The following is a 22,959-nucleotide window of genomic DNA, read 5'->3' as shown; positions in this document are numbered from 1 at the left end:
GCCATGAACACAGGGCAGGGCCTGAGAACACTGGACCAGGTCTGGAACCACAGACCTCCACGCATCGGGATGGCTGGGAAAACAGAGCCCGGCCTCTGATGGGAAACTGCGCCGCTCAGTCAGCCATCCCCCCAAGCCCCAAACTGCTGCCGAAGTCCCTGATAACTGGGAGGGAGGGCGCCCCACAGGTAGGAGGCTTACCATCAGCACCTCCCCGCCACCCTCCTCTGTCCCCATTTCCCCAACCATGAAACTGCATTCCAAGCAAGGGCCTGACCCACGCCGTGTGGGCCCCGGGGGGCGCTGAGTACCAGCGGCCACGGGGCCTGGAGCCGCTCACTCCGCAGAGGCCCAGTGTGCTGGGTGTGCTGCACCGTCAGTGGCCCCAGCTTTTTTGAAGGCACTGAGGTGACACTTGAGCACAGAGACCTGTGGGGTCTGCAGGGTGCGGGGCCAAGGGCAGGCACGACCCCGGGCTTCCTTCCCGTTTCAACTGCACCCCAGGGAAAGCAGGGTGAGAAGTGATGCGGACAGCGGACACTGGGGTCCCGGCCGGGGTGGAATCTCAGTGACTCAGCCTAAAGCCGTGCCCGGCGGGGAGAGCTGGGCGGAGAAACGGCGCACACAGCGCTGTCCATAAACCAGGCCATAGATGGGCACCTGGTGACGTGCGTGCCTCAGGGGAGCAGCTGGACTGAGCATTTGGAGCAAGCACCTGCCGGCATCACCCCTACCACCGTGAAGGTGCCACATGAACCTGCATGTGTGTTTCCAGGTCATCACTCAGGTCGCTGTTGGGTCATGCAGGAGGGCTGGAGCTAAGATCAGACAGCCGTCCTCACATCCTGGCTCGACCCCACCCCACCCCAGGGCCACCACCCTGCGTCTGCCGAGCATGGGCCCAGAGGTCACAGCTCATGAACCAGTGTCCTTCTAGCCCTGAGGAAACACCAGCTTAACCTGGCTTTGGAGAGGGACCTGCTAGGGTGGCCAGGAAAATGCAACCAGCGTGCAGCCTGGGGGCCAGGTCTCTCTTGTCTCTTCTGCTGAGTGTGAGTGGGGACGACACTCCGCTCCCTGAGAACCCCAGGCCCCCCAGAACGGAGGGTCGGACCAGCGCCAGGCCTGGGAGGGCGGGCCGCCAGAGGACAGACCACTGGTCTCACAGCTGGATGGGCGAGGGGCGGGGTCAGTGGGAGTCTGCGATTTCTAGAAACAGATGTCATAGCACAAAGGCTGGGCGTCTACGTCCCTCTCCCTGAATTGGAATGAAAATGGACCGTCACAATGAGTTAAGAGGAGAAAAGAAAGAAGCCAAGAATGAGCTGGGTGAAAATGCCTCTGATCCGAGTTAGGGTGGTGCCCACAAGTGCAGGGTCACCAGTCTGACTGGGGCCCCAGGGCAGCCCCAGGCCGAAGACGGCAGGCCCGGGAGCACCTGCGGGAGACAGGACGGGACAGTCCCTTGGCCGGGGAGCTATGAGGAATCTCATTCTTGTCATTTGCATTAGTAGGAGAAATCTTACAATAAGAGTGAACTCAGGATAAAAACATGACGGCTGCCTGGAGTAAGCAGGTGGCTGAGCGTCCAGACCTGGGTCTCCCTGGCCCGCGCGGCCGGGCGGGCACAGGCTGCCATCCCCGGGAGCTCGGGACACAGCCAGATGCCTCCACGGACTCTTCCCAACTTCCTACCATGCACACAGATCACTGCCCGCAGCAGAAAACGCCCGGTGAAAGTCACATCTACAGCAAAGTGTGAACCAAATCAGGGAACCCTCGTGACAGGCCCGCCCAACCTTCCAAAGCTCTCTGTAGGAGCTCACAGGGCCCTGGGGGGGGCGGGGGCTGTCGGGACCTCGTCCATGCTTTGCGCCCCCAGGGAGGGGGAGTCGGACTGGGGGGTGCGAGGAGGAAAGGGCCTCCAGCATCCACTGCCCCCGCCCTGCATTCTTGGCCAAAGGAGTCCGACTGACTTTCCCGATGGACAAACGAGATGCCCGATTTCCCCAACAGCCTCGGGTGGGGGGGTCCTGTTCTGCCTTGGCTCTGCCTTCCTGGGCACAACATGAATGTTCAAGCCCCCAACTCTCCTGTTATGACGGAGAAAGATTATTTGTATCCTTCAGTGCAGTTACAAGAATGAGAGGACACGTACGAAATCCCCAGGTCCTGGGCCCCCAGCCATAACTACTAAAAACTCCTCCCGGGGTGGATGAGGCCTGGCATGTCCCACCTGCTCTCACCGCCGCCTGGCCCACCCTGCTGCTCCCAGACCACAGCGGGCGCGCCTGCCCCAGGGCCTTTGCCAGAGCTGTGCCTTGCCTCCAGAGCGGTCCTGGCATGCTCCCGAGCCTCCTCGGGATGGGCTCTCCTGACCTTCCTTCCCGCCCACGGGGTGTTGGTCTGTGGCACACCCTGACATGTGACATCCCACATATGTGTCCAATGTCACCCCCACAGGAGCGTGGGCTCCGGGAGCGAAGTCCCCTTTTCACTCCCCATGGTGTCCCCGTCATTAGGGACCAGCCCTGTGCCCGGGGGCACCGAGTCACTGAGACCCTGCGCCCGGGGGCACCGAGTCACTGAGACCCTGCACCCAGGGGCACCGAGTCACCGAGAGGCAGAACGTTCTAGCGTGTTCTCATGTGGCAAAGCCCCAGGAGCCACTATGGAAAGATGGGCAGCTGCCTCAGTGGGCAAAGGAAGCTAAAACCAGCCCACCCTTCCCGAAGGTCAACGCGCCCACGTCCCCTTCTCCCTGCTGCCCCTGGGCCTCCCCACCGGACATCAGAACAAGCTCTCCCCATGGCGGGCGGCACAGCCCCGCCAGCTGCATTTCCAGGGATGCCACCGCTCCCCACCCTCCTGGCTGGTACTCAAATGCCCCGAACAAGACTGGAAAGGAGCTGAAGCCCCTCAACGCGAGGTTCCAAGATGTTGAAGGAAACGGACGCTGTGAATGTACATGCCATGTGAGCCCAGTGTGCCCGCCAAGCAGGCAGAGGGGCCAAGGGTCTGAGGGGCATCGGGACACTCTGTGCAGCCCCTGGGGGTGTGATGGGGACCAGACAGGCCCAGGCACATGGCGGGCGCCAGCGGGCAGGGGGCACGCCCATCCCACCCGCACCCGTGTCCCCCCACTTGAACGTGGCCCACCCACCTCTAACCACACCTACAGGGCACGAGCTGGCCCACCCGGGCTGGGGTCCTGTCTTCTGAAACCCTCGCGTGAGAACTGCAGGGCGAGAGCAATGAGGCCAGAATCACAACCAGGAGCACAACTTATTCAGGGAGCCTGAGGGGTTCCAGGGGGGTACTGCAGAGCCGACTGCCAAGCCCTCCGTGTGAAACGGGACAGGAACCCCACTCCTGCCATGTGAAGCCCCCCAGAACTCTGGTCAGTCATTAAGGGCACCCTGGTTTACCTGATGGCGGAGTGCCCCTTATACTGTGGCCCAGCTCAGGAAAATTGACGCAGAAGGTTAACTTTCAAACCCTGTTCTGGGGTCCCTGGCAAGGCTGGAGCTGGGGCCCTGCCACCACCACCCACCCCAGGGGCTTCCCTCAGGGAAAGGAGGCTCGGGGCTGCGAAGCTCTGCTCCAGCTCAGAACTCAGGGGGAGGTGGAAGCCATGGTGTGGGTGTGGGGCCAGGACGCGAATTCTGCAAAGTGGGTTTGTTCACTCCTGCCCCAGGCATCCTTTCGGACATTTGAACGAGTTGTTTGAACACCATGTGTCCAGCTCAGGGGCATGTGGGGTAGTCTGAATTGATCCCCATTCTGCAAATGAGGACCCAGGTCCCCAGTCAGGGAAGTGACACGCCCAAGACCCCAGCTTCTCCACTGCAGACACAGGACGGGAGCCTTTGCCCATCTCAGCTCGGGACGGACCCCTCCCTCCACATCCCCCCTGCCCACCGCCCCCACCACCAGAGCCCCGGCCCTTCCAGGGGAGGCCTGCGTGTTGTCTGGTAATGGTTTCCCTGCAGCCAGAGCCCAGTGCACCATCAAACAGCGTGACAGCTCTGGCCGCTTCTGCTGACGACCCACCAGGGAGGTTCTTGTCTGGAAAAGAACCAGTGGACGGTCCTGCCCCAGGAGGGGCTGCAGGACAGACTCCCACCCCTCACCCCGTGACTGCTGAAAGGGGGCGATCTCACCAGGAGGGAGAGAGACACACAGAAAATACGGCAAAACTAAGCAAAGACAATGGGGAAGACAGGAAAAACAAAACAATGAAAATGAAAAAAAAAAATCCCCATTCTAGCTGAACACAGACTGATAAATGTGCACCTGTGCTCACAGGTGTGCACCCACAGGTGTGCTCACAGGGGTGTGCTCACAGGTGTGACCACAGGTGTGTGCCCACAGGTGTGTGAAGGGTTGCATCTCAGTTCCACCTCCTTGCACGTACCAGCCACTCAGCCACTAAAAAGGTGCAGAACTGACCTGGAATACGTTCAGCTGCCCAGGCCCCACTTCCCACAAAAAAATTGATGCAAAACCTGAGGGGTTCATTAAGCTCCCTGTAACCATCCTCTCTTCTACGTATCAAGTCTACGAAGCTCATGTTGTACTTTTGTGACAGGTTCGCTTAAAAAGCAACTTTTCATTTCAAAAGCACTCACCACAGCCTCCCTGCAAGTCTTCAATGGAGGAAAACAGAAAAATCCTCTCCAGAAAAGTTTACCTGGCACTGGTCACGGCTGCTAGTTAGCTGGGAAAGGAGGCGGACACGGAATATTCAGCAGAGTCCTGACTGTGTGCGAGCGGACCAGCCTGGGATCCGGGAAAGGAGGGCCAGGTGGAGGGGGGCAGGGATGCTTCCTGGACTCTGGTGGGTCAGCGGAGGCAGAAAAGGGGAGCAGGACTGCAGGAAGGGGTGCATCCAGGTGAGGCCACAGGAATCACGCCCATCATCAGAGGAAGAGGGACCGTGGGGAACACCCACTCCTGCGATGTGGCCAACGTCCTGGAGCCAGGCTCTGCTGAAGGATGTGCTAGGATCGCTCTGCTCCCGGGATGGCCTCACCCAACTCCTGAAGCCCTCTCATGAAGCAGGCACCCACAAACCCATTTCTCAGAGGAGAAAACAGAGTATTCCCTAGAATAAAGTCTCCTGAATAGATCACCTGGAATTCAAGCCTGCCTCCACCCCCTCCACCGTCCACGCTTTCCTTTTTGAAGACGCTGGAATTCTAAACCCGACCAACCACTTCAGTGTGAAATTAACAGTTTAATTTTGGAAGGGAATTTGCCTGAATGTTTTCTTTGCAGCTCTCTCTCTCACACATACACTCCTCAGAAACCACTTAAGCACGCTGTGTTTTCCTCCCTAAATCCTGAGATGGTGCATGGCCCAGGGACAGTGGTCTGGGCGGTGAGGCCGCTGGGGGATGGTGGCAGGACTGTCCACCTGCTGGGAGTCCGGGGCGGGCTGCGTGTTTCTGTCTTGACCATGAACGGCCTGCTCCCAGGTTCCCGCACACCGCGCCCACAGCGCCTGGTGGGGGGGCCTGGTAACGGGAAGGCTCCCGGCCCGCCCTGACTCACCACAGCCGGGCTGTTTCTCTGGACACAGACTGCTGACCACTGTGCTCACTTCTGGTCCTACAACACCGCCTCCCACTCGCCCCTGAAATAACTCATGGCCCGGGGCCACCCGGCTAAACCCAGGCAGCAGCAAGACATGCCCATATCGGACACCATGAGCCCCGCAGAGGGTCCTCCCAGGGAAAGAGTGCGAGATGAGGACACAGATGACACCACCACCTGCACCTGCCCCCAGAGCACTGAGTGGAAGCACCCACATTCCAAAGGCTTCTACTGCGGGCTCCGACCGTGGGCAGAGATGGGTGCCGGGAAGGCGGGAAGGGAGGGGAGGTGGCAGATGGGCATCGGGGACTGTGTGGGTGACAGAAGCATTCTGTATCTTAGTTGTAGCGGGGGTTTCAGGAGAGGACGCTGAACTCCTGGAAGTGCACGGTAAACAGAGTGAACTTTGCTGTTTGTGAACCATGCCTCGACTTTAAAAAGGATGATGACTTCAAGACAGAAATGAAACTCACCGTGCCAAGGGCCCACCCTGCCGTGTCCCCCTCCCCACCATCCCTCCACCCTCCCCCTCCCTCCCAGGGCCTTCCTGCCTCCTCTTCCTGGACTCCCTGAGACAGTGCATGCCTCTCTTCCTCGGGGCAGCTTTGTGGTCTCTTTGTGCCCACCTTGTGGAACAGAGATAGTTTTAACCTTCTCTTCGATGTAATTTATGGGCACATCTTCTGTCCCCTTCTAGACTTTCTGGCAGAGTCCCACCCAGGCGTGAGTCCCGATTAAAACTCCTCACAGCTGTGTGGCCTTGGGTGAGTTACTCAACCTCTCTGTGCTTCACTCCCCTAACTGGCAGAGCAGTTGCTTGGTGACGGGGTGTGTGATGAGGGCTGTCCTGGGGTGGCCGTGGCGATTTGGAGAGGCCAAGGCAAAGGGAATAGCAGGGGTGGGCACTGTGTGACCCCCATCCTGCGTGTCCCCACAACTGCACTGGTGACCGGTTCCTGCCTGCGCTCCCGCTGGCCCAGAGCCCGGGAACGAAAATGCCTCATGGTGTCCAGGCAATGACTGTTCTTAACTCAGCCTCGTTAGCTGGGATGGATTATGGTGAGGAATTGCTTTTTCATGGAAATGTAAAGAAAAAATGGAATCTTTAAACCCTCTCGGAAAGTTCTCTATGTCACTGATTGTCTCTAGTGACACAAACTGCCAGGTGTCAACTGTCCTGCACATCTGCACAGGGTGGCCCTCTGGCCCCAGACAGCCCCCTCCAGCTCTCACCAGCTGGGACACCGTTTGAGCCCCATAGTCGGCCGTCTCTGCTTCTTCAGGGACCGATGACCCTGAGCGACCCCCGGGCCTTTGCACTGTCCGCAGCTTCAACACTCACTGGCCCCTGTTGGACCCGGGGGATCGTGGGGCCGTGCCCCGGCCCACAGGGCTCAGGGGGAGGGTGTCAGCCACGCCTTCGCCCCCTCGGTGCACCTGGGAACCCTCAGCCTAGGGGTCAGAGACCGTTTCTCCCAGGCTTGCTGCTTTCAGTGACCAGCTGCAGGACCAGCGACAAACTGCCCACCTTTCAGTTCTGAGAACAGGCCCAGTGGCACTGGTCCAGCCCTGCAAGGTGCCCAGAAGCAGGCAGGCATCTCAGTGCCCGCAGTCTCATGCACCGAGGGGTCCCGGCCTCTGAGGCGTGGACGGGGTATCACCGACCGGGCAGCTGGAAGGGGTGTGGGCCCAGAGAGGAGGCTGTTCCAGGGGGTGAGCGGCCCTGCACGCCCTCTGACCAGGTGTGGAACTGCAGATGGCTTTGGAAGTGTCCCAAGATGCCTCCTCCCTCGGGGGCCGAAGGGCTCGCCTCACAACCACGGGAAACGCCTGGGCTTGGCCGGTGTCCCTCTTAGGGGAGACCCGTCATCTCACCAAGTCACTCACACTGAGATCTCTCTCTCATTTCTTCCACTTGGACGTTTGCAAGTGTGGTGTTTGTAACCTCTTGGGAAACAAGGTTTGCTTTTATTTTTCTTGCAGCAGGAATCTGCCTCTGTGCTAATTACAGACTCCCCTGCACGTGGACTGAATCAGTTTCTATTCCCAAGAAAATCGAGACCTCTAAAGTGATGGCCACGCCAGGGCCTTTGAGCCTACGATCTTTAGTCCTGTTACAGCAGCAGAGACTGGGAGAGATGCAAAGTGCCTGCTCCTCGAACTTAGAGGCCAAACATGGTGCTGGATGGCCAGGAACCTCCAGACACCTCGACTCCCTTCCTCTGCTAGGGCCGAGTTCCAGAAACCACTCACTGCTCCTGAGTGGCCAGCTCACACCCTGAGACCCCTGGCCTGCCAGGGGGCGGATGGAAAGTGCTCCCTCCCTTGTAAAAGTTTCCTAAAAACAAAGCAGGCTGGAAGTGCCTTGAGAAACCCAGACTAGAAAAACTAGGGCGAGAGTGGGGTTTTCCAGCCAGAAAGGGGGGGCGGCGCCACCAGCATCACAGATTCCTGGCACCCTGGCTGGGGACACGAGCTGGAGGGCTGCTGGGGTTCGCGGCAGGGCTGGGGCAGGCGTGTCCCCACCCCAGTGACCACGCCCGGACAGCCCACACAAATGGAACGCTGGCAGGGCCGCTCCCATGGGCGCCTGTCCTGCCCACCCAACACCCACGCTCGGGCCTCCCGTCAACAGCACTCCTAACTGAGCAAACACACCGAGCCATGGCCGGCCGGGGACATGGGGGTGCCCGGGGCTGACTCAGCAGCCAGCCGGCCAGCCAGCCACGGAGCAGCCACAGGCTTCTGGCCATCACTGACCTCCAAGGGCAGAAGCAGCCCCGACGCCCCTGACCTGCAAACTGTCTTCCCCGAGGCCGCCTGACCTCCCCGCTGCCAGGTGAAAACTGCCCTCAGCTCACTGCGTGTCATCAGAAGCCCTCTGCCTTCACGGGGTGCCGTCCTGCCCCTCTGGTCTCAAGGACACAGCCTAGCAGAAGTGTGTGCGCGCGTGCACACACACACACACATGCATACACATGCACACAGGCTCCCTGCTTACCTTCCTTCCAACCAGCCTGGCAGCCCGTTCAGCCCACAACTGCTCACCCCTCTCTTCCACGAAGGAAAGCCTTCCAGCCCAGAACACAGCATCCCCGGGGCGGGGGCGTGTCCCCCTCCCTCCCAGGGACCTGGCCTCCCTCTCTAGTCTGGGCAGAAGGAGGAAGATCCGCTAAGTGACGGACTTTGGTTCCACCAAAAAAAGCCAGGGCAACGTAAACAGGAGGGTGGGGCTCCCTGCAATCAGGTGGAGTGCAATCTGAACCCTGGAGGCAGAGGAGGAGGTGGGGCAAGGGCTTCCCTCCAGCGTGTCCCTCCCCGAGCTGAGAGGCTGATGGGAGGAGCCAGAGCCAGCCCATCACTTGACCGACGCAGTTCTAGCCTCACTTGGTTCTTCAGCACGTGAGCCAGGGCATGCCCTGCCCCAGCACCTGCTGGGGCTGTGGTCTGTGCAGCTGAGGGGGCTCCAGCCAGCGGCTGACCAGGTGCTCTGAGTCTTTAAATGCACAGAACACACCGAGCAAACAGCAGAGCCCCCTCTGATGCCAGAACATGCCGGAACTTCACAGACATCAGCACCCATCAGGGACATGGAGCACAGCCAGCAGGTCAGCACGGCCCGCCCCCCGCCCCTGGAACAGCCATCCCGGCATGCGGCACATTTGCACCGTGGAGAAAGCGTCTTTTGCTGTGGGACACACTGCAATTCTTGGGCAGGGCCCACTCTGCCTGGTGTTGGGTGGAGGAAACTGAGCAGCCCGCCTCCCCTCCAGGGAACTGGCCCACTTCACAAATAACAGTGCCACTGCGAGTAAAGGAGGGTCGGACTGACCACATTCATTTTCCTCCGAAGAGCTCACGTTGGAAGAAATGAGATGGGGGGAGGGGCTAGCTCAGCGGTGGAGCGTGTGCTTAGCGTGCACGAGGTCCTGGGTTCAATCCCCAGCACCTCCATTAAAAAAAGACCCCTAATTACTTCTGCCTCCCAAAAAACAAAAAGAAAAAGAAACGAGATTAGAAACGGAACTCTGAACGATCGGGTTTGAGGACTGGGGTGCCAGAGCGGGTGGGGTCCCCCGCCTCCTGAAAGACGGAGTCCTCAAAGCTGACCCTTCCATCCCAAGGCTGACAGCCGTGCGGAAAACACCAGCTAAGGTGCCCATGACGAGGAAGGGACGAAATCGCGGCAGTCTGGTCTCTTCTCTCCACTTCCAGCTGTGTCAGAGGGAGCCTGGGCTCGTCTCCCACTGCCTGGGGCTCGGGGCGTGCTTTCCTCCTGCAGCAGGGGCGTCACACAAGCGCTGGGATGGCCTCCAGGAGTCCGTGGCAGGGGTGCCAGCGGGCATCAGGTCTCGGCGGTGCCGCTGCAGATGGCCTCCGGGCACTCGCGCTGGGAACGCTGCCCTGTCCCCGGGTCCCAGCGGCGGGGCCCGACCATGCAGCCCACGCGGGCAGGCGATGACAGCTGAGCTCCCCTGCAACGGCGGGGTCTGTGCGGCCGACGGGGGGCTCTGGGCACCATGCTCCAAAGGGCCTCCGGCCTCCCAATGCTGCACGGGGGGATTCTGTGCCCGGGCCTCCGCAGCTAACCCAGAGCAGACCTGGAGGTTCTCCCGCATGACCCTGCGGACGGGAGGCCTGCGGCACGTGGCGAGCGATCCCCGGTGCGGGGCCCGAAAGCACAGAGAAGGCACCCAGAAAGCACAACCTTATGAGGACTACGTGACAAGAGGCGGAAACTTCACAACGTGGGAGGGAAGACCAGCAGCGGTGGGGGACAGCATGGGGTCAACACGTGCACAGAGCGTCCCGCGGCTGTAGTCACAACAGCCAGACGCGCGAACAACCCCCGCGCCCAGGCGCTGCTGCGTGCGCGGACTCGCGGTGGGCCTGACTCTGACCTCACAGGCCAGCCTGGGCAGCACCACCCCCACGTCCGCAGCAGTGCGCCCACGGCCGAGAAGGTGCCGGTAGCTTCACTATGCAAGAGTTTTTTCCTTGCTGGATCAATCAGTCTTTTGTGGAACTGCATAACTTAACAATGGGCTAATTTACAGAGGTGGGGAGGGAGGCACAAGGTGGCGGCAGGGGACGTCTGCACACACCTGGTGGGGGGGCCTCACCTTTGCAGGCATTGTCCAGGTCCTCCTTTCCAAACATGAGGCCATAGCCCTGGATGGTGCCCATGTGGAACTGCAGGCGGAAGACGACGTCGCGGGTGGCCAAGCGGTATCTCTTGTGGTAGCACTTCACCTGGAAACAAGGGCACGCTGTGGACACTGGACCACGGATGACACTGGACCATGGACGAGACTTGACCATGGATAACACCAGACCATGGACAACACCGGGACAACGGACAACAGCCAGATCACAGACAGCACTAGGACCACGGATGACACTGGACCACAGACACTGGACCATGGGTGACACTAGACCACGGGTGACACTCAAGGGGCGCACAGGCAGAGCACTGCAGGAGGGCCCAGGGAGCGCCCCGCCCCCGAGTCGGGCTGCTGGCGTCACCGCCCCAGGTGTGGGTCCCTCTGAAGTACGCCGAGCTGTCCCAGCAGGGCAGGAAGCCCGCAGCCCTGCAAACTCGGGTGCACTGCACCTCTAACTCTGAGAGACATCCACAGAATGAAATTCTGTGGCCTCTTTTTCCTAGTTTGACCTGAACTCTCCGTGCTTCACCTAAAGCCTCCCTGTCCTCGGGGAAGAAGATGCTGGTCAGGACCTCCTGTAATGTGCTCGATGCTTCTCTGCAGGTTGTAATTCACACAGAGACGGAGACGCGGGGTGGAGGGGAGGGGAGGGGAGAGAGGCCTGGCTCTTAAATTCCAGTGCCAGGCTGTCCAGGCGTCCTGAGTGGTCATTTGAGACCAGCCTCCAGAAGCACCAGGGATGTGATTTGACCTTGGGCTGTTTGTGGCGGCCCAGGGTCCCGGGGTGCAGCTCAGGCCTCCGGGTTGACCGCACTGACGCACAGGGTGGAGGCACCCCTCTAGGCACCTGGTACCACCAGGGGAGGGCAGGCAGGGGAGGGGCCCTGAGCATCACTTCCCACCCCAACCTGGGCAGCGCTGGCCACGGGGAGGGCTAGAAGGCCACAGAGGGGCGGCGTGCTGCAGAGAGGGGACCCCTCTTCCCTCCCACAGCAGGGCAGGGGCTCCTCTCCAGGGCCCCCAGGGGTCTGCGGCCAGAATCAGCCTGGATTCTGCTCTCAGATGCACAGAATGGAGGGGGCACTCCCTTCACCCCACGTGCCCAGCAGAAGGGGCACCTGGAGGCTTCAGGGCCCTGCCCAGCCATCTGGAACCAGCCAACAAGAATTCTGCAGAAACGTGAAAACTTCAACTTGCTTGCCAACAGCAGATGGCTCGCCGGCCACACGTCCTCCGGCCCCTCAGCAGGGTTGGATCAGAGGCTGACTTCTCAGCTTCCTTCCAGAATGTGCTGCCTGCCCCTCACTGCACCAGGGCCCACGTCCTGCACTGACCGCTCGGCCGAGGCCCCCACCCCAGTGCCGCAGGTGAGACCCCACAGGACGGTGGTCCCCCACGAGCCTGTGTCCACGGGCTGACGCGACCCACCTGCCCTCTCCCCGTGGTGCCTTGGAAGTTAGGGCAAGAGAGGGGATGAGCTGGACAAAAGGAAAGAGAGGTTCAGAGATGCCCCAGTCTGGGCGCTCAAGTCTTTATAAACACTGAGGTGCGGCCCAGTTGCCCAAAACACGGCCTCCAGGCACTGATCTCCCCTAAGCAGGCGGCCCCAGGCCAGGCCAGCCCGCAGATGGCACCCCGGACCGCCAGCAGCGGGCCAGTGCCCATGGGCAGGTGGAGCCCGGGGGAGCCGGGGCCGGGCACCTCCCTGGGCCCAGCGAGACTTGGGTGTCTGAAGATGCCTAGTTTTTCCAGGGACAAGAAGGGCTCAGGGGGAGGGAGGGGGAGCCTCCCAAGAACAGCCCCCTCCTGAGACCTGAGCCCCCCCCGAAGCCCTCCCACTGTTTCATGGTGGATGGACCTCCCTCCCCCCTCCTTAGGGTGGACCCCCCACCTGTCCCACTCCTGGGCACCTCAGGAATGACCCCGGCTGTCTCCCGAAGGCACAGAAGACCACGGGTGTCTCCCTCATTCGGGGTCTGGGCGGCTCTGACCAGAGAGGGGATGGACCCATCCTACAGGAGCCCTGCCGGGGGGCCTCCGCAGAGCCGGACTGATCACCGTCCACGACGGCCAACCTCGGTGGTGTTGGTGACAAGAGACCAGAATCACCTGTCTACGTGCCATGGGAGAACTGCTGAAGATATCAAGTGTTGGTGACGTTGCATAAAGATTCGAGCCACCAAGGTCTGCAATTTACCCCTCATCCATCTACGTTAGCAGTTTTATTTACCTAGGTCTCCCCAGTGAGTCTCTAGGACATGGCAATCCTTGGCCTTCAGATTTTAGACTATCTGCATTTGAAAGGACACTCACAAGAGCCAGTGCTCAACTTTGCACGAGGGGAAACCAGTGAAACAGTGGGAAAACAGAGGGAAAAATTGAAACAGTGAGTGGGGCACCAAAGGCCATCGGCTGTCACAGGCCATCCTCCAAAGCCCACAGCGGAGACACACGGTGTGGGCGGGGTGGGCCTGCGGCTCGGGGAACACCCTTACTTCCTCTGGCGACACGACTTTCTCTGTTTTAAAATCACGGCCTTGCGAATTTGTGACAAGGATCAAATCAGCACCATGTAGGAACACAGTATGTGAATCCAAACATTCGCTGTATCTGCTGCGTTTTATGCACTTGTTACCAACGGCCCTGAGAGAAACATTCTCCAACAATCTGGAGCCTAAAGACTGACACATTTTAATTTTTTTAATTTAAAAAATTAAAAAAAAATTTAAATGACTGATATACTACCAGACCTGCTTAATCCTGAGGTGGCACTGGTGTGTTTTTATTTCACACTTTCCACCTACAGGAGTAAAAGCACCTTGGACCAAGGGGTATTTTCCCCACGTGCAAAACTGAGACCCAGCTCTTGGAATTGTCATTTCAAATGCAAATATTCTAAAATCTGAAGGCCAAGGGTTGATGCGTTCTAGAAATTCCAAACCAGAGGACGCGTTCCCCGGAGCACCTGCCTCAGGGTCAGAGGTCGGCCCTCTGGGGTCCCAGCCTGGTCAGTGGAGGCCCCTCTTCAGTTCCATCCTCCCTCAGTCATCAAAGCTGCCATGTGCCCCCTCCAGGAAGAGGGTCACCTGTTTCCACCCACTTTGCTGGTGGCCGTCTAGACGGCCCCAAGGAACGTGTGTCCTCAAAGACACAGCCACAGCCACACACCCTAAGGTTTCACAAGCCTGTCGGCTGCCCTGGTGTGTCAGAGTGCCTGCGTTAGCCAGGGCCAGCGTGCTTTCACTCAGATGGAGGTCACAGTGATGTCAGAGGGTGGTAGGGCCCCGCGGCCCAACGGGGGAGAAAGACGCCTGACAGCACATACTCGCAGGGCAATACACAGACAGACACACGACCGCCTCCGACAACAGCCCCCGCAGGAGCAAGTCCGGGGACCCCGGGCGCGTCCTCCGCCCGGACGTCACCCAAGTGCCCTGAGTAGGAAGCAGGAGCTACACAGGCTGGTTGCTGGGGCCAGGTTGGGGCTGCCACCACGGCGGTGGGATTCAGCGGCCACGGGGCACCAGCAGAGACAGCAAGACAAGGCACGTGTCTGAGAAATTGTTTACCAGCCCTCAGGGCCTGGACCTCGGCCAGGCTCCCGGCGGCCGCGCCCACGCGGATTCCTCAGCGAGGTTACATACCGACACGCCGGCAGACCCCAATGGCAGCGAGTCTGCTGAGCACCCGAGGGGGTGGCCTCGAAAATCTGGCCCTCGGGCGAGCACAGTGCAAAGACGGGGAGGTGGGGTGGGGGTGTGCAGAGGGAGGGAGGGACAGCCCTCCCGCCAGCCCCCCAGGGGAAGGGAGGAAGGACGGAGCCCTCCACCTTCCCACACAGTGTTCCCAACCCACCAGAGCGGACGCGGCCTTACCTCTCGGAACTCGACCCCTGAGACCCGTGTTAACCGGTCTTGACACAGAATCCCAGGGGCGGGAAGTGGGCGGCCCTGTAAGCAGAGGAGATGAGCCCACAGACCCCGTGAGGATGCGGGGAGGAGACGGCACCTGTGACAAGGATGCATTCACCAAACTCCAGGAGGGAAAAATCCGAGGACAATGTCGTCTCAGAACGGTGGCCGGGGCCGCCAGCCGGCCCGGGGAGCCCCTCCTGCCGTCCAGAGCCCAGCACACACCAGACAGACAGCCTGGCCGAGCCCTCAGCCCCTGTGGTGGGAACTCAGACACTCATTCCCTGCAGCTAGGTGTCCGTCCAAGTCCCGGCCTCTGCCAGGTTCTCGCTGAGAGATGAAAACGCCTGTGTATTTGAACCTTTACACAGAAAAGGCCCTGAAGCGTCCCCTCCCCCGACGCAGCTTCCTCCACTCGAGGGCCGTCTGCTGGGTCCACAGAGGAGGACGCCAGGCGCTAACTGGCCAGAATGCAGGACCAGGCAAACCAAAGTTCACCCGAGCTGGGAGAGGCTGGGAGGAGACGTGCAGGAGGGCAGCTCAGGCCGCCCCCAGGACGCTCTGCCACTGCGAGGGACATTCCGGGCACCTGCCCTTCCCGTGCGGTTTCTCGGGCTGTCTTCAGGTGGAGCCAACAGCCCTGGGGTTTCGAGCAAGGAGCCAATGTACTGCGCTCTGAGTGTGGCTGCGCTGACACCCGGGGCCTGTCCCCGAGTGCCTCTTCCTCCCCAGGCTGGGATCACCACTCCCGCCGTGACTGTCCCGGCGCGAGCCTCCCGTGTGTCTCTGTGCACAGGTGAGCACGCACGAGGATCCGCCGGCTCGTCCCACTCTACAGCTGGAATCTAAACTCGCGGGAGTGGGGGCTGCGTGTGACTCACCCTCTCGTCCTCTAAGAATGAACGAGCGGTCAGGTCACAGCCCGGGGCGGGGGGAGGGGGGAACAATGAGCCCGATTTCACCGCTGATCTCACTAGGGCAGGTTTACTTGATGGACACAAGTATTAGGAACTGAATTCTGTCCCCCCCAAATTCATACACTGAAGTCCTAAAGGTGATTAACATAAAATGAGGTCGTATTGAGGTGGGGCAACCCCATGGGACTGGTGTCCTTGTAAGCAGAGATGACACAGACACGCAGAGGGAGACCCCGTGAGGACTCAGGGAGGAGACAGTGTCTGCAGGAGACACCAGCCCTGCCGACACCTTGCTCTTGGGCTCCGGCCTCCAGGATGGGGAGAGGATGATCACGGGTTGTCTGAGCCCCCAGGCAGCGGGACTTTGTCCTGGGAGCGCGGGGAACACCAACATGGGAGGTCACAGCTACCTGGAGGCCTCCTCGATCAGTAAACCAAACCTCCTTTCTACAAACGGCACAAGGGGAACCCACCCTGTGTGATGGAAAAGTACGCCTTTCCAGCTGTAACTCACATCCTCCTCCTCCCATCTGATAATGCTGCAAAAATAAGTGCAGAGTGTGCAAAAGTGAACAGTAAACACAGGAAGTACAAAGCAAGTCATAATGCACTCCCAAAATTCTCTGCATTGGGAGAGCACAGAGGTGTGGGAGGGGCTGGCCTACGGAGGGGCTGTGTGCTGGGAAGGGTCTGGGAGACCCTATCTGCCTGCCGGCATCTCTCCCAGGAACAGAAAACCACGGAGATGTCTTTATGTTGGAAACATTCCCCCAGGAGGCTCCCGAGCCCTCGAGCTGCCGGGGTGCCTGCACCTCGACTTGTGCTGTGATGCAGACGGGCCTGGACACGTGTCCCTAAAGCAGCACCACGGCTGGTCCCCTGGGGAAGACAGTGGCCCACAGTGCTTGTGGGCTGTGGGCCTGCCCAGGGACTCCAGCCGGGGGTGGGCTCTGGACTGTCAGGTGTGGACGGGGCCCCGGGCGGAGCGCCCCGTCAGCTCACCACAGGGCTGGGCAGCGGTAAGACCGGTGGGTTGGGGCCTCCTGGGGTCGGGGGTCTCCCGAGGTGGAGGCCCCCAGGCCAAGCCGCAGCAGGCCCAAGGTCACATCGAGTGGCCTTCACCCCGCCAGCTACGCTGACCCATCGCGTCCTCACGAACCCCCATGTGGTTCCCATGCAGCAGGGGGGCTCGGGTCTGGACAGTGACCCATCCAAGGCCACCCAGTCCCTTTAAGCCGCAAACCTGGCGGAAGCCCAGGCATGGGCCGAGGCCTGTCCTGGCCAAATCCGCTGTGGCTGGAGCGTGCCTTCAGTCGGAGACCAAGGGCTTTCTCCCCTGACCACCGCGCCTCCAACTCAGTCCTGCGGCGGGGACCCTCGGGTGTAGCTCAGTGCATCGTCAGGACACGGGAAAGAGCTTCGGTAACACCACGCTTCCCAGAAGCAAGCTGCAAAAGCCCTGAACCACCCAGCTTCAGTCTCGCAGGACAGCTAACCCCCACAGTGGCACCCTCAGGGTCGGCGCTGCGCCTTTCACACCCCGCCCAGCGCCTTGCGCCCGGCCTGAGGGCACGTCCTCCTGGAGCCCCTGGCCCGCCAGCCTTGTCTGGCAGGACCATCTCTGCGGGGCTCTCCGGATCCCCTCCTGGAGATGACCACTCCCCAGGCTCCTCCAGGACAAAGATGTCCCCCCACCCCCCCCAGTGCCAGGGCCCCACGCAGACACTCAGAAAGCTACCAACATTCAGAAAGGGCTGCTGGACAAATGAATTAATGGGAAGGAAGGAAGGGGAAAGGGAGGGACGGAGGCAGGGCTGGTGAGGCCCCCAACAGGCCCTTGGCTGACAACGGGCCCTTGGCCCAGGCAAGGGGAGGACCTGCAGCCTCCAGCCCACAGTCAGGCGCTCCTTCTGGGAGAGGACCCCACGACCTGGTGTGGGAGTCACCCGCCACGTCCCGGGCTTTTGGCCACCTCCCTCAGGCCATCACAAAGGGACTTGGGCCCTTTGTGGGTCCACAGACCCACCATAGACCCCAGCGAGCCCCCAGCCTGGAGATGCTAGCAGCAGGCTCTCCCCCAGGCCATGGGCTGGAGGCGAGGCCTGGAGCCAGCGGCTGGGTGCCCATCACAACAGCAGCCTCGCCGTTCTCTCTCGGCCTCTCTGGGTCTTCTGGCCTCCTTCTGGCTGGAGGACTAGAGCCGGGGCCCAGAGCCGGGGGGCAGACTACTAATGATGAATGAACACTTTCCATCTGCATCTACGCCTGGGAGGCCTGGGTCACGTAAAGACGGGCATTACGGTCGAGAAGTGGGAACCCGGAAAGAGCAGTGGCTGGGTTAGGACTTCAACTTCAAGGGTGCACATTGCAAGTAGCCTTGTTTACTCCCTTTGTTAAAAAGGCTGTACTCACTCTGTAAAGAAGGTCATTTGCCTCATTTTTTTTAGAGTCCACATATAAGTGTATCATAGGGTATCTGTCTTTCTCTGTCTGACCAACTTCACTTAGTATAGAACCTCTAGGTCCATCCATGTTGCTGCAAAAGGTATTATTTCTTTTTCATGGCTGAATAGTATTCCACTGCAAAAGCAGGAACAGACTCACAGACACAAAAAAAACTTATGGTCACCAAAGGGGGAAGGGGGTTGGGATACACTAGGAGCTTGGAATTTGCAAGTACAAATTACTGGATATAAAACAGATTAACAACAAGGTCCTACTGTACAGCACAGGGAACTATATTTAATTTCTTGTAATAAATTATAATGAAAAAGAATCTGAAAAGGAACAAGTATGTGTAACTGAATCGCTATGCTGTACACCAGAAACTAACACTGAATCAACTATATTCAATTTAAAAAAAAGCAAACAAAAACCTGCACAGCTTTACTCAAAAAATCAACCAACTGCCTAAAGAGAAAGGCTTGCTTCTCACTCTTCCTGTGGGTTTTCTCTGGGTGGGGGGATGGCGGGGGCCTTTGGGGTGTGATGTGGGAGAGCGGGGCAGGGGACCACTCACCATGACGTCCCCCTTCAGGAGCTGGGCCGGCTCCACGGAGATGCAGACCCTGCCTTGGTTTTCTGGGCCAACGTTGCTTCAGAACAAACAAAAAGGTTCGTTGTCACAGGGTTCGTGATTTAGTGGGAAGAATGCATTCTGAGAACAGCAGCCCCATGATGGACATCACACAAGGTACCCTGCTCCGCCCAGGAACCCAAATCCTTAGACTCTCCCCTGCGGAAATGGGTCCAAAAGGTGCGAAAAAGCCATGGGGCCGGCAAGGTCCTGGGGGCAACACCAGAGACCCCAGGCAGCGTGGAACCCAGGGGCGTTCACAGCCCCGCTTCTGTAATAAGCTAAGAGTGTGACCACCCGCGTGTCACCAACGCCCGGGTCCAACAGGAGTCCAGACACGTGGTAACAGCTCCTTCCGAGCAATGAGAAGCCTTTTTTTCACCTTTGTTCATTTTCCATCAATGTGCATAAAATGCTCATCCAAACAGAAACAAACCCAATCAAAAAGATCTAGAAACTCATACACATTCTGGAAATGTGTGCCTGCCCTTTGTCTAAACGCAAAAAGGAGAGAGAGGCAAATTGTGGTCGGCCCCCAAATGAGAGCCGTATCCGATTCCTTCCATGCAGCATGGGGCCCCTCAGCCCCACTCCGGTCCCAGCGTCCGGGCCCCTGGATGGAGCCAACCGCTGTGACAGTAGCAAGACGCCTGCCAGAGGTATGGCGGAGGTCCCCCACCTCGGCTTCCCGGGCGGCTTCCTGGGGGTCCATCTGGGCTCTGCCACAGCCCCCGCCCCCGCCCTGCAGTGGGACCCCTACCCTGCCCCACCCTGCCCAGGCCCCTCCCCAGCTCTGCAGTGGGACCCCCGCCCCCACCCCACCCCCACCCCCCACTCCTGGCCAGGCCCCTCACTCGCTCTTCAGTGCTCCCACGCAGGCAACCCACTCACTAGATCCCCGATGTGTACACCAGCTGCATGGCCTGGTAGAGCTTCAGAAAGGGCCGGCAGGCTGAAAGACACACAGAGTGCTCTGTAAAGATGCGAAGCCAACAGGCGAACCGCAGTCTGACGGACGGATGCGTGGACAGAGGGGAGCCGGGGCCTGCCCTCGAGGCCTGGGGCAGCAGCACTGGAGTCACCCACAGCGAGGGACACCGCGCTCCCGGGGCAGGTCCCACTCCCCTCACTGGCCACCGGTGCCCCTGATAGGCAGGTCGGCCCTGCCGCACCCTGGCAGCTTTGTGTGGTCAGGGGCCAGGGGAACTGAGGACCAGCCCCCGGCGTGGACATCTCAGGAGGGAACGGGAGGCAGGGCCGGCACTGGGAAGCAGGTGTGGAGACACTCACCTCCACCCGTGTCGAAGTTCGGGGTCCCGTGCAGGATGACGAAATGCAGGAACAGGGGTGACGCGTTCATCTTCACCGTTCCTGACAGGAGCCCGCTGAGAAACTGAACGTACCTGCGGAGGGCAGCGGCTTAGAGTGCCCGTGAGGTCCCTCCCGCCCCCACGCCCTGGGGGGGCCCCCTGGGGAGGAGGGAGGAGCCCTAGGAGAGACCTCAATGTGACTGCTCACAGCCGGGAGGGGTCCCAGCACCCCAGGCTCTGGTCCCCGCCCTGGAGCGCAAACCAGGCCCAACACCCGTTGAGAACCTCCGGGCCCCCACGCTGACGTGGCCCACGACCTGGACACAGAACCCTGGGCACCACCTGCTCTGCACCCCAAGCACCGGGCACCACCTCTGTCCACGGAACCCCAAGCCAGGCAAGGCCAGGGCATGGCACTGTCACGGTCCCCAGGCCGGGAGACGGGACAGCAGGAGCCCTGCGGTCCCATGCACGTGTTCTCTGAACCAGCTCACACCTCTGAAGTCACCCAACCCATCTCTCATCCTGCTCTCCCTGGGAAACCCAAGGCACGGGGGTCCGCACTCCGTGACACATCTGATGGTGAGGGCCCCCACATGAGCTCCTGCATTGCCCTCCTGCCCTCTGCCTTCTCCTCCTCTGTGCCTGCCCTCCCCACGGCCTGTCTCACCCTGCTCTCTGAAGACCCTGCCGGCTGACAGCCCTGTGGGTGCACCTGGCGGTCCAGAGAGACCCTACCCAAGGAGTGCTTCCCCCTTGCTCCTCCCGGGACACGAGGTGCTGGCTGTGACCCCAGGTGGGCGCAGACCTGCCGGGATCTCACACACAGCCTGGCCTCAGCCTCTCCCTCCCCCTGCAGCGCCTCACTCCGGAGCAAACCAAAAGCCCACGGTACGCAGCACCTCCGTGCACCTCGGAACCCCAACGCCGACACAGAACCCCCCAGGTGCAGGGAGGAGGCGCCCGCTGACTCATGGGCTCCTCCATGCCCCCCCACCCCGTCCACTCCCCCTGGAGCCAGGGACCCCCGCCCCATGACTGGGACCCCTGCCAGGCTCAGCGTACTTATGCTAAGAAACTTGTCTGCTTATTTCACTCAGCATACTGTCCACCCACGTTGTCACAGGTGGCACATTTTCATCCATTTGTTACGGCTGAGTCCTCTTTCACGTGTGTACACCACATCTTCCTCGTCCACTCATCCCCGGAGCGACACCTGGGTGCTCCGACATCTCAGCTGCTGTGGACGATGCTGCAGTGAACACGGGGTGGAGGCGTCTCTTCCAGGTCCTGCTTTCATTCTTTCAGGTGTACAGCTGGGATTGGGGCTGCTGGGTCACACGGCAGTTCTGTTTTTAATATTTTGAGGATCCTGCAACACCGTCGCCCACAGTGGCTACACCAGTTTAGATCCCCACCCACAGTGCACGAGGGTCCCTTCCCACCACGTCCCCGCCGATGCTCGTTTTCTCATCCTTTTGATGACGGCCATCTGAATGGTGGGAGGTAGCGTCTCTTCACATTGTGTCAGTCATATATATGGAATCTTAAAGAGCCAAACTTTTAAAAAAAGAAAGGGAAATGGTGGTCCCCAGGGTCTGGGGGCTTGGGGACAAGAGGGGTTTGAGGGTACAGACCTGCACGGAGGAGGAGTGAGTCCTGGAGGTCTCCTCACAGGACGGGAATGCATCACATCAATGTGTGTATGCCTTAAACTTACACAACGCCACATGCTGGGCACACTCACATTTTTTAAAAGTATCTGATTGACCCCAGCAATTCAGAGGCAGTCCGTTATCTCAAGCTGCTTAATTTGCAAGCAAAGCAAACAGAACAAGAAGGAAATTTCTAGTAAACTGTAAAAACAGAAGTTTAAAACCTCCACTTATAGTAGAGGGAGGGTAGATCTCAGGGATACAGCACATGCCTAGCACTCACGAGTCCTGGGTTTAATCCCAAGTGCCGCCTCTAAAGATAAAGCAATAAACCGAATTACCCCCCCACACACAAATAAGACCAAAAAACCCCCTACCTATAATCTATCCTTTTAGAAAAAACGTTAGAACATTGGCTTCAGCTTGGGTGTCCTTTGCAGTGTTTCCACTTTCCGGGTGGCAGATGCCCCTCTTCCCTTTCGGAGACCTCACCGCAGGATGGCAAGGCTGGATGGAAGCCCTGGGTGGTGGGCGGCCCCGTGGCCGGGCCGTGGCTGCAGGGATGGATCACCAGGTGGCTCCACTCGGCTTCTTGTCCCACCTTCTAGCCGGACAGCAGGTGTCTTTATTCTCCTGTTCAGACGTGAGGACACAGGTGTCCATCCTCTCATGCAGACTGAGGGACACGGGTGTCTCCATCCTCAGGACCCATCTGCCTGCTTATCACCCAGTGCACACCCTGCAGTTTGCAGGCCCTGCAGCTCCCTGGTCTTGAGCACAAGAGAAGGGACCACGGACGTGGTCATCGCCGGCTCCAGAGAGCGGTCGTCCTCCCTGCAGTGCCAGGCAGCCCTGGTCACAACCCTTGACCCCTCGGCCTCCTCATGGCCCAGCCAGTGTGTCTCCTCTGTGGGCACCTGGCTGCTCGCTCCGCCTGCACTGGTCACTCCGGACAAGGTGGCCCTTCACTCGGGGACCCATGAGCACACAGACCAGGTGTCAGGAAGGAGGGGTGGTGGTCAGTTTGTTTCACATTTTTGTGCACGTACGGAGGGTCCTCCACTTCCACTGACACAGCCCGGCCACCACTGCCACCCAGCAGCCAGAGGGAGCATGGACGTTGCTTCTTTCGGGTGAGGAGGGTCAAGGGTCAGGGTGACGGCAGAAGAAGACCGTTTCCCTGCAAGCTCCCAGAGCCCAGGCCGTGCTTCCAGGGGTCAGAGACGGAACTGAGGTGGGCATCCCCCTGCCTGGGCCCCGGGCGCACTGCCCAGTGGGGCCAGTTCCTCATGGCATTGCACCAAAAACCCTCCTCTTGAAGCAGCTC

The 22,959-nt window shown here is 59.9% G+C and overlaps 1 protein-coding gene across 1 annotated transcript in view; it reads right to left on the bottom strand.

Moving 5' to 3' along the window:
* Positions 1–22,959, bottom strand: part of LOC116150648 (tensin-3) — a 98,731-nt gene that overhangs the window by 30,430 nt on the left and 45,342 nt on the right. The window contains exons 8-11 of the mRNA XM_064480931.1: positions 19,958–20,070; positions 19,559–19,619; positions 18,611–18,686; positions 10,722–10,851 (exon numbers count right to left, since the gene is read on the bottom strand). Of these exons, the coding sequence (XP_064337001.1) occupies positions 10,722–10,851; positions 18,611–18,686; positions 19,559–19,619; positions 19,958–20,070 (380 nt within the window). The remainder of the gene's footprint in view (positions 1–10,721; positions 10,852–18,610; positions 18,687–19,558; positions 19,620–19,957; positions 20,071–22,959) is intronic.

This window comes from Camelus dromedarius, chromosome 30 (genome assembly GCF_036321535.1).
Source record: "Camelus dromedarius isolate mCamDro1 chromosome 30, mCamDro1.pat, whole genome shotgun sequence".
Taxonomy (NCBI): domain Eukaryota; kingdom Metazoa; phylum Chordata; class Mammalia; order Artiodactyla; family Camelidae; genus Camelus; species Camelus dromedarius.
Note: the sequence above shows the minus strand (reverse complement) of the source record. Positions and strands in the feature narration are given on the sequence as shown.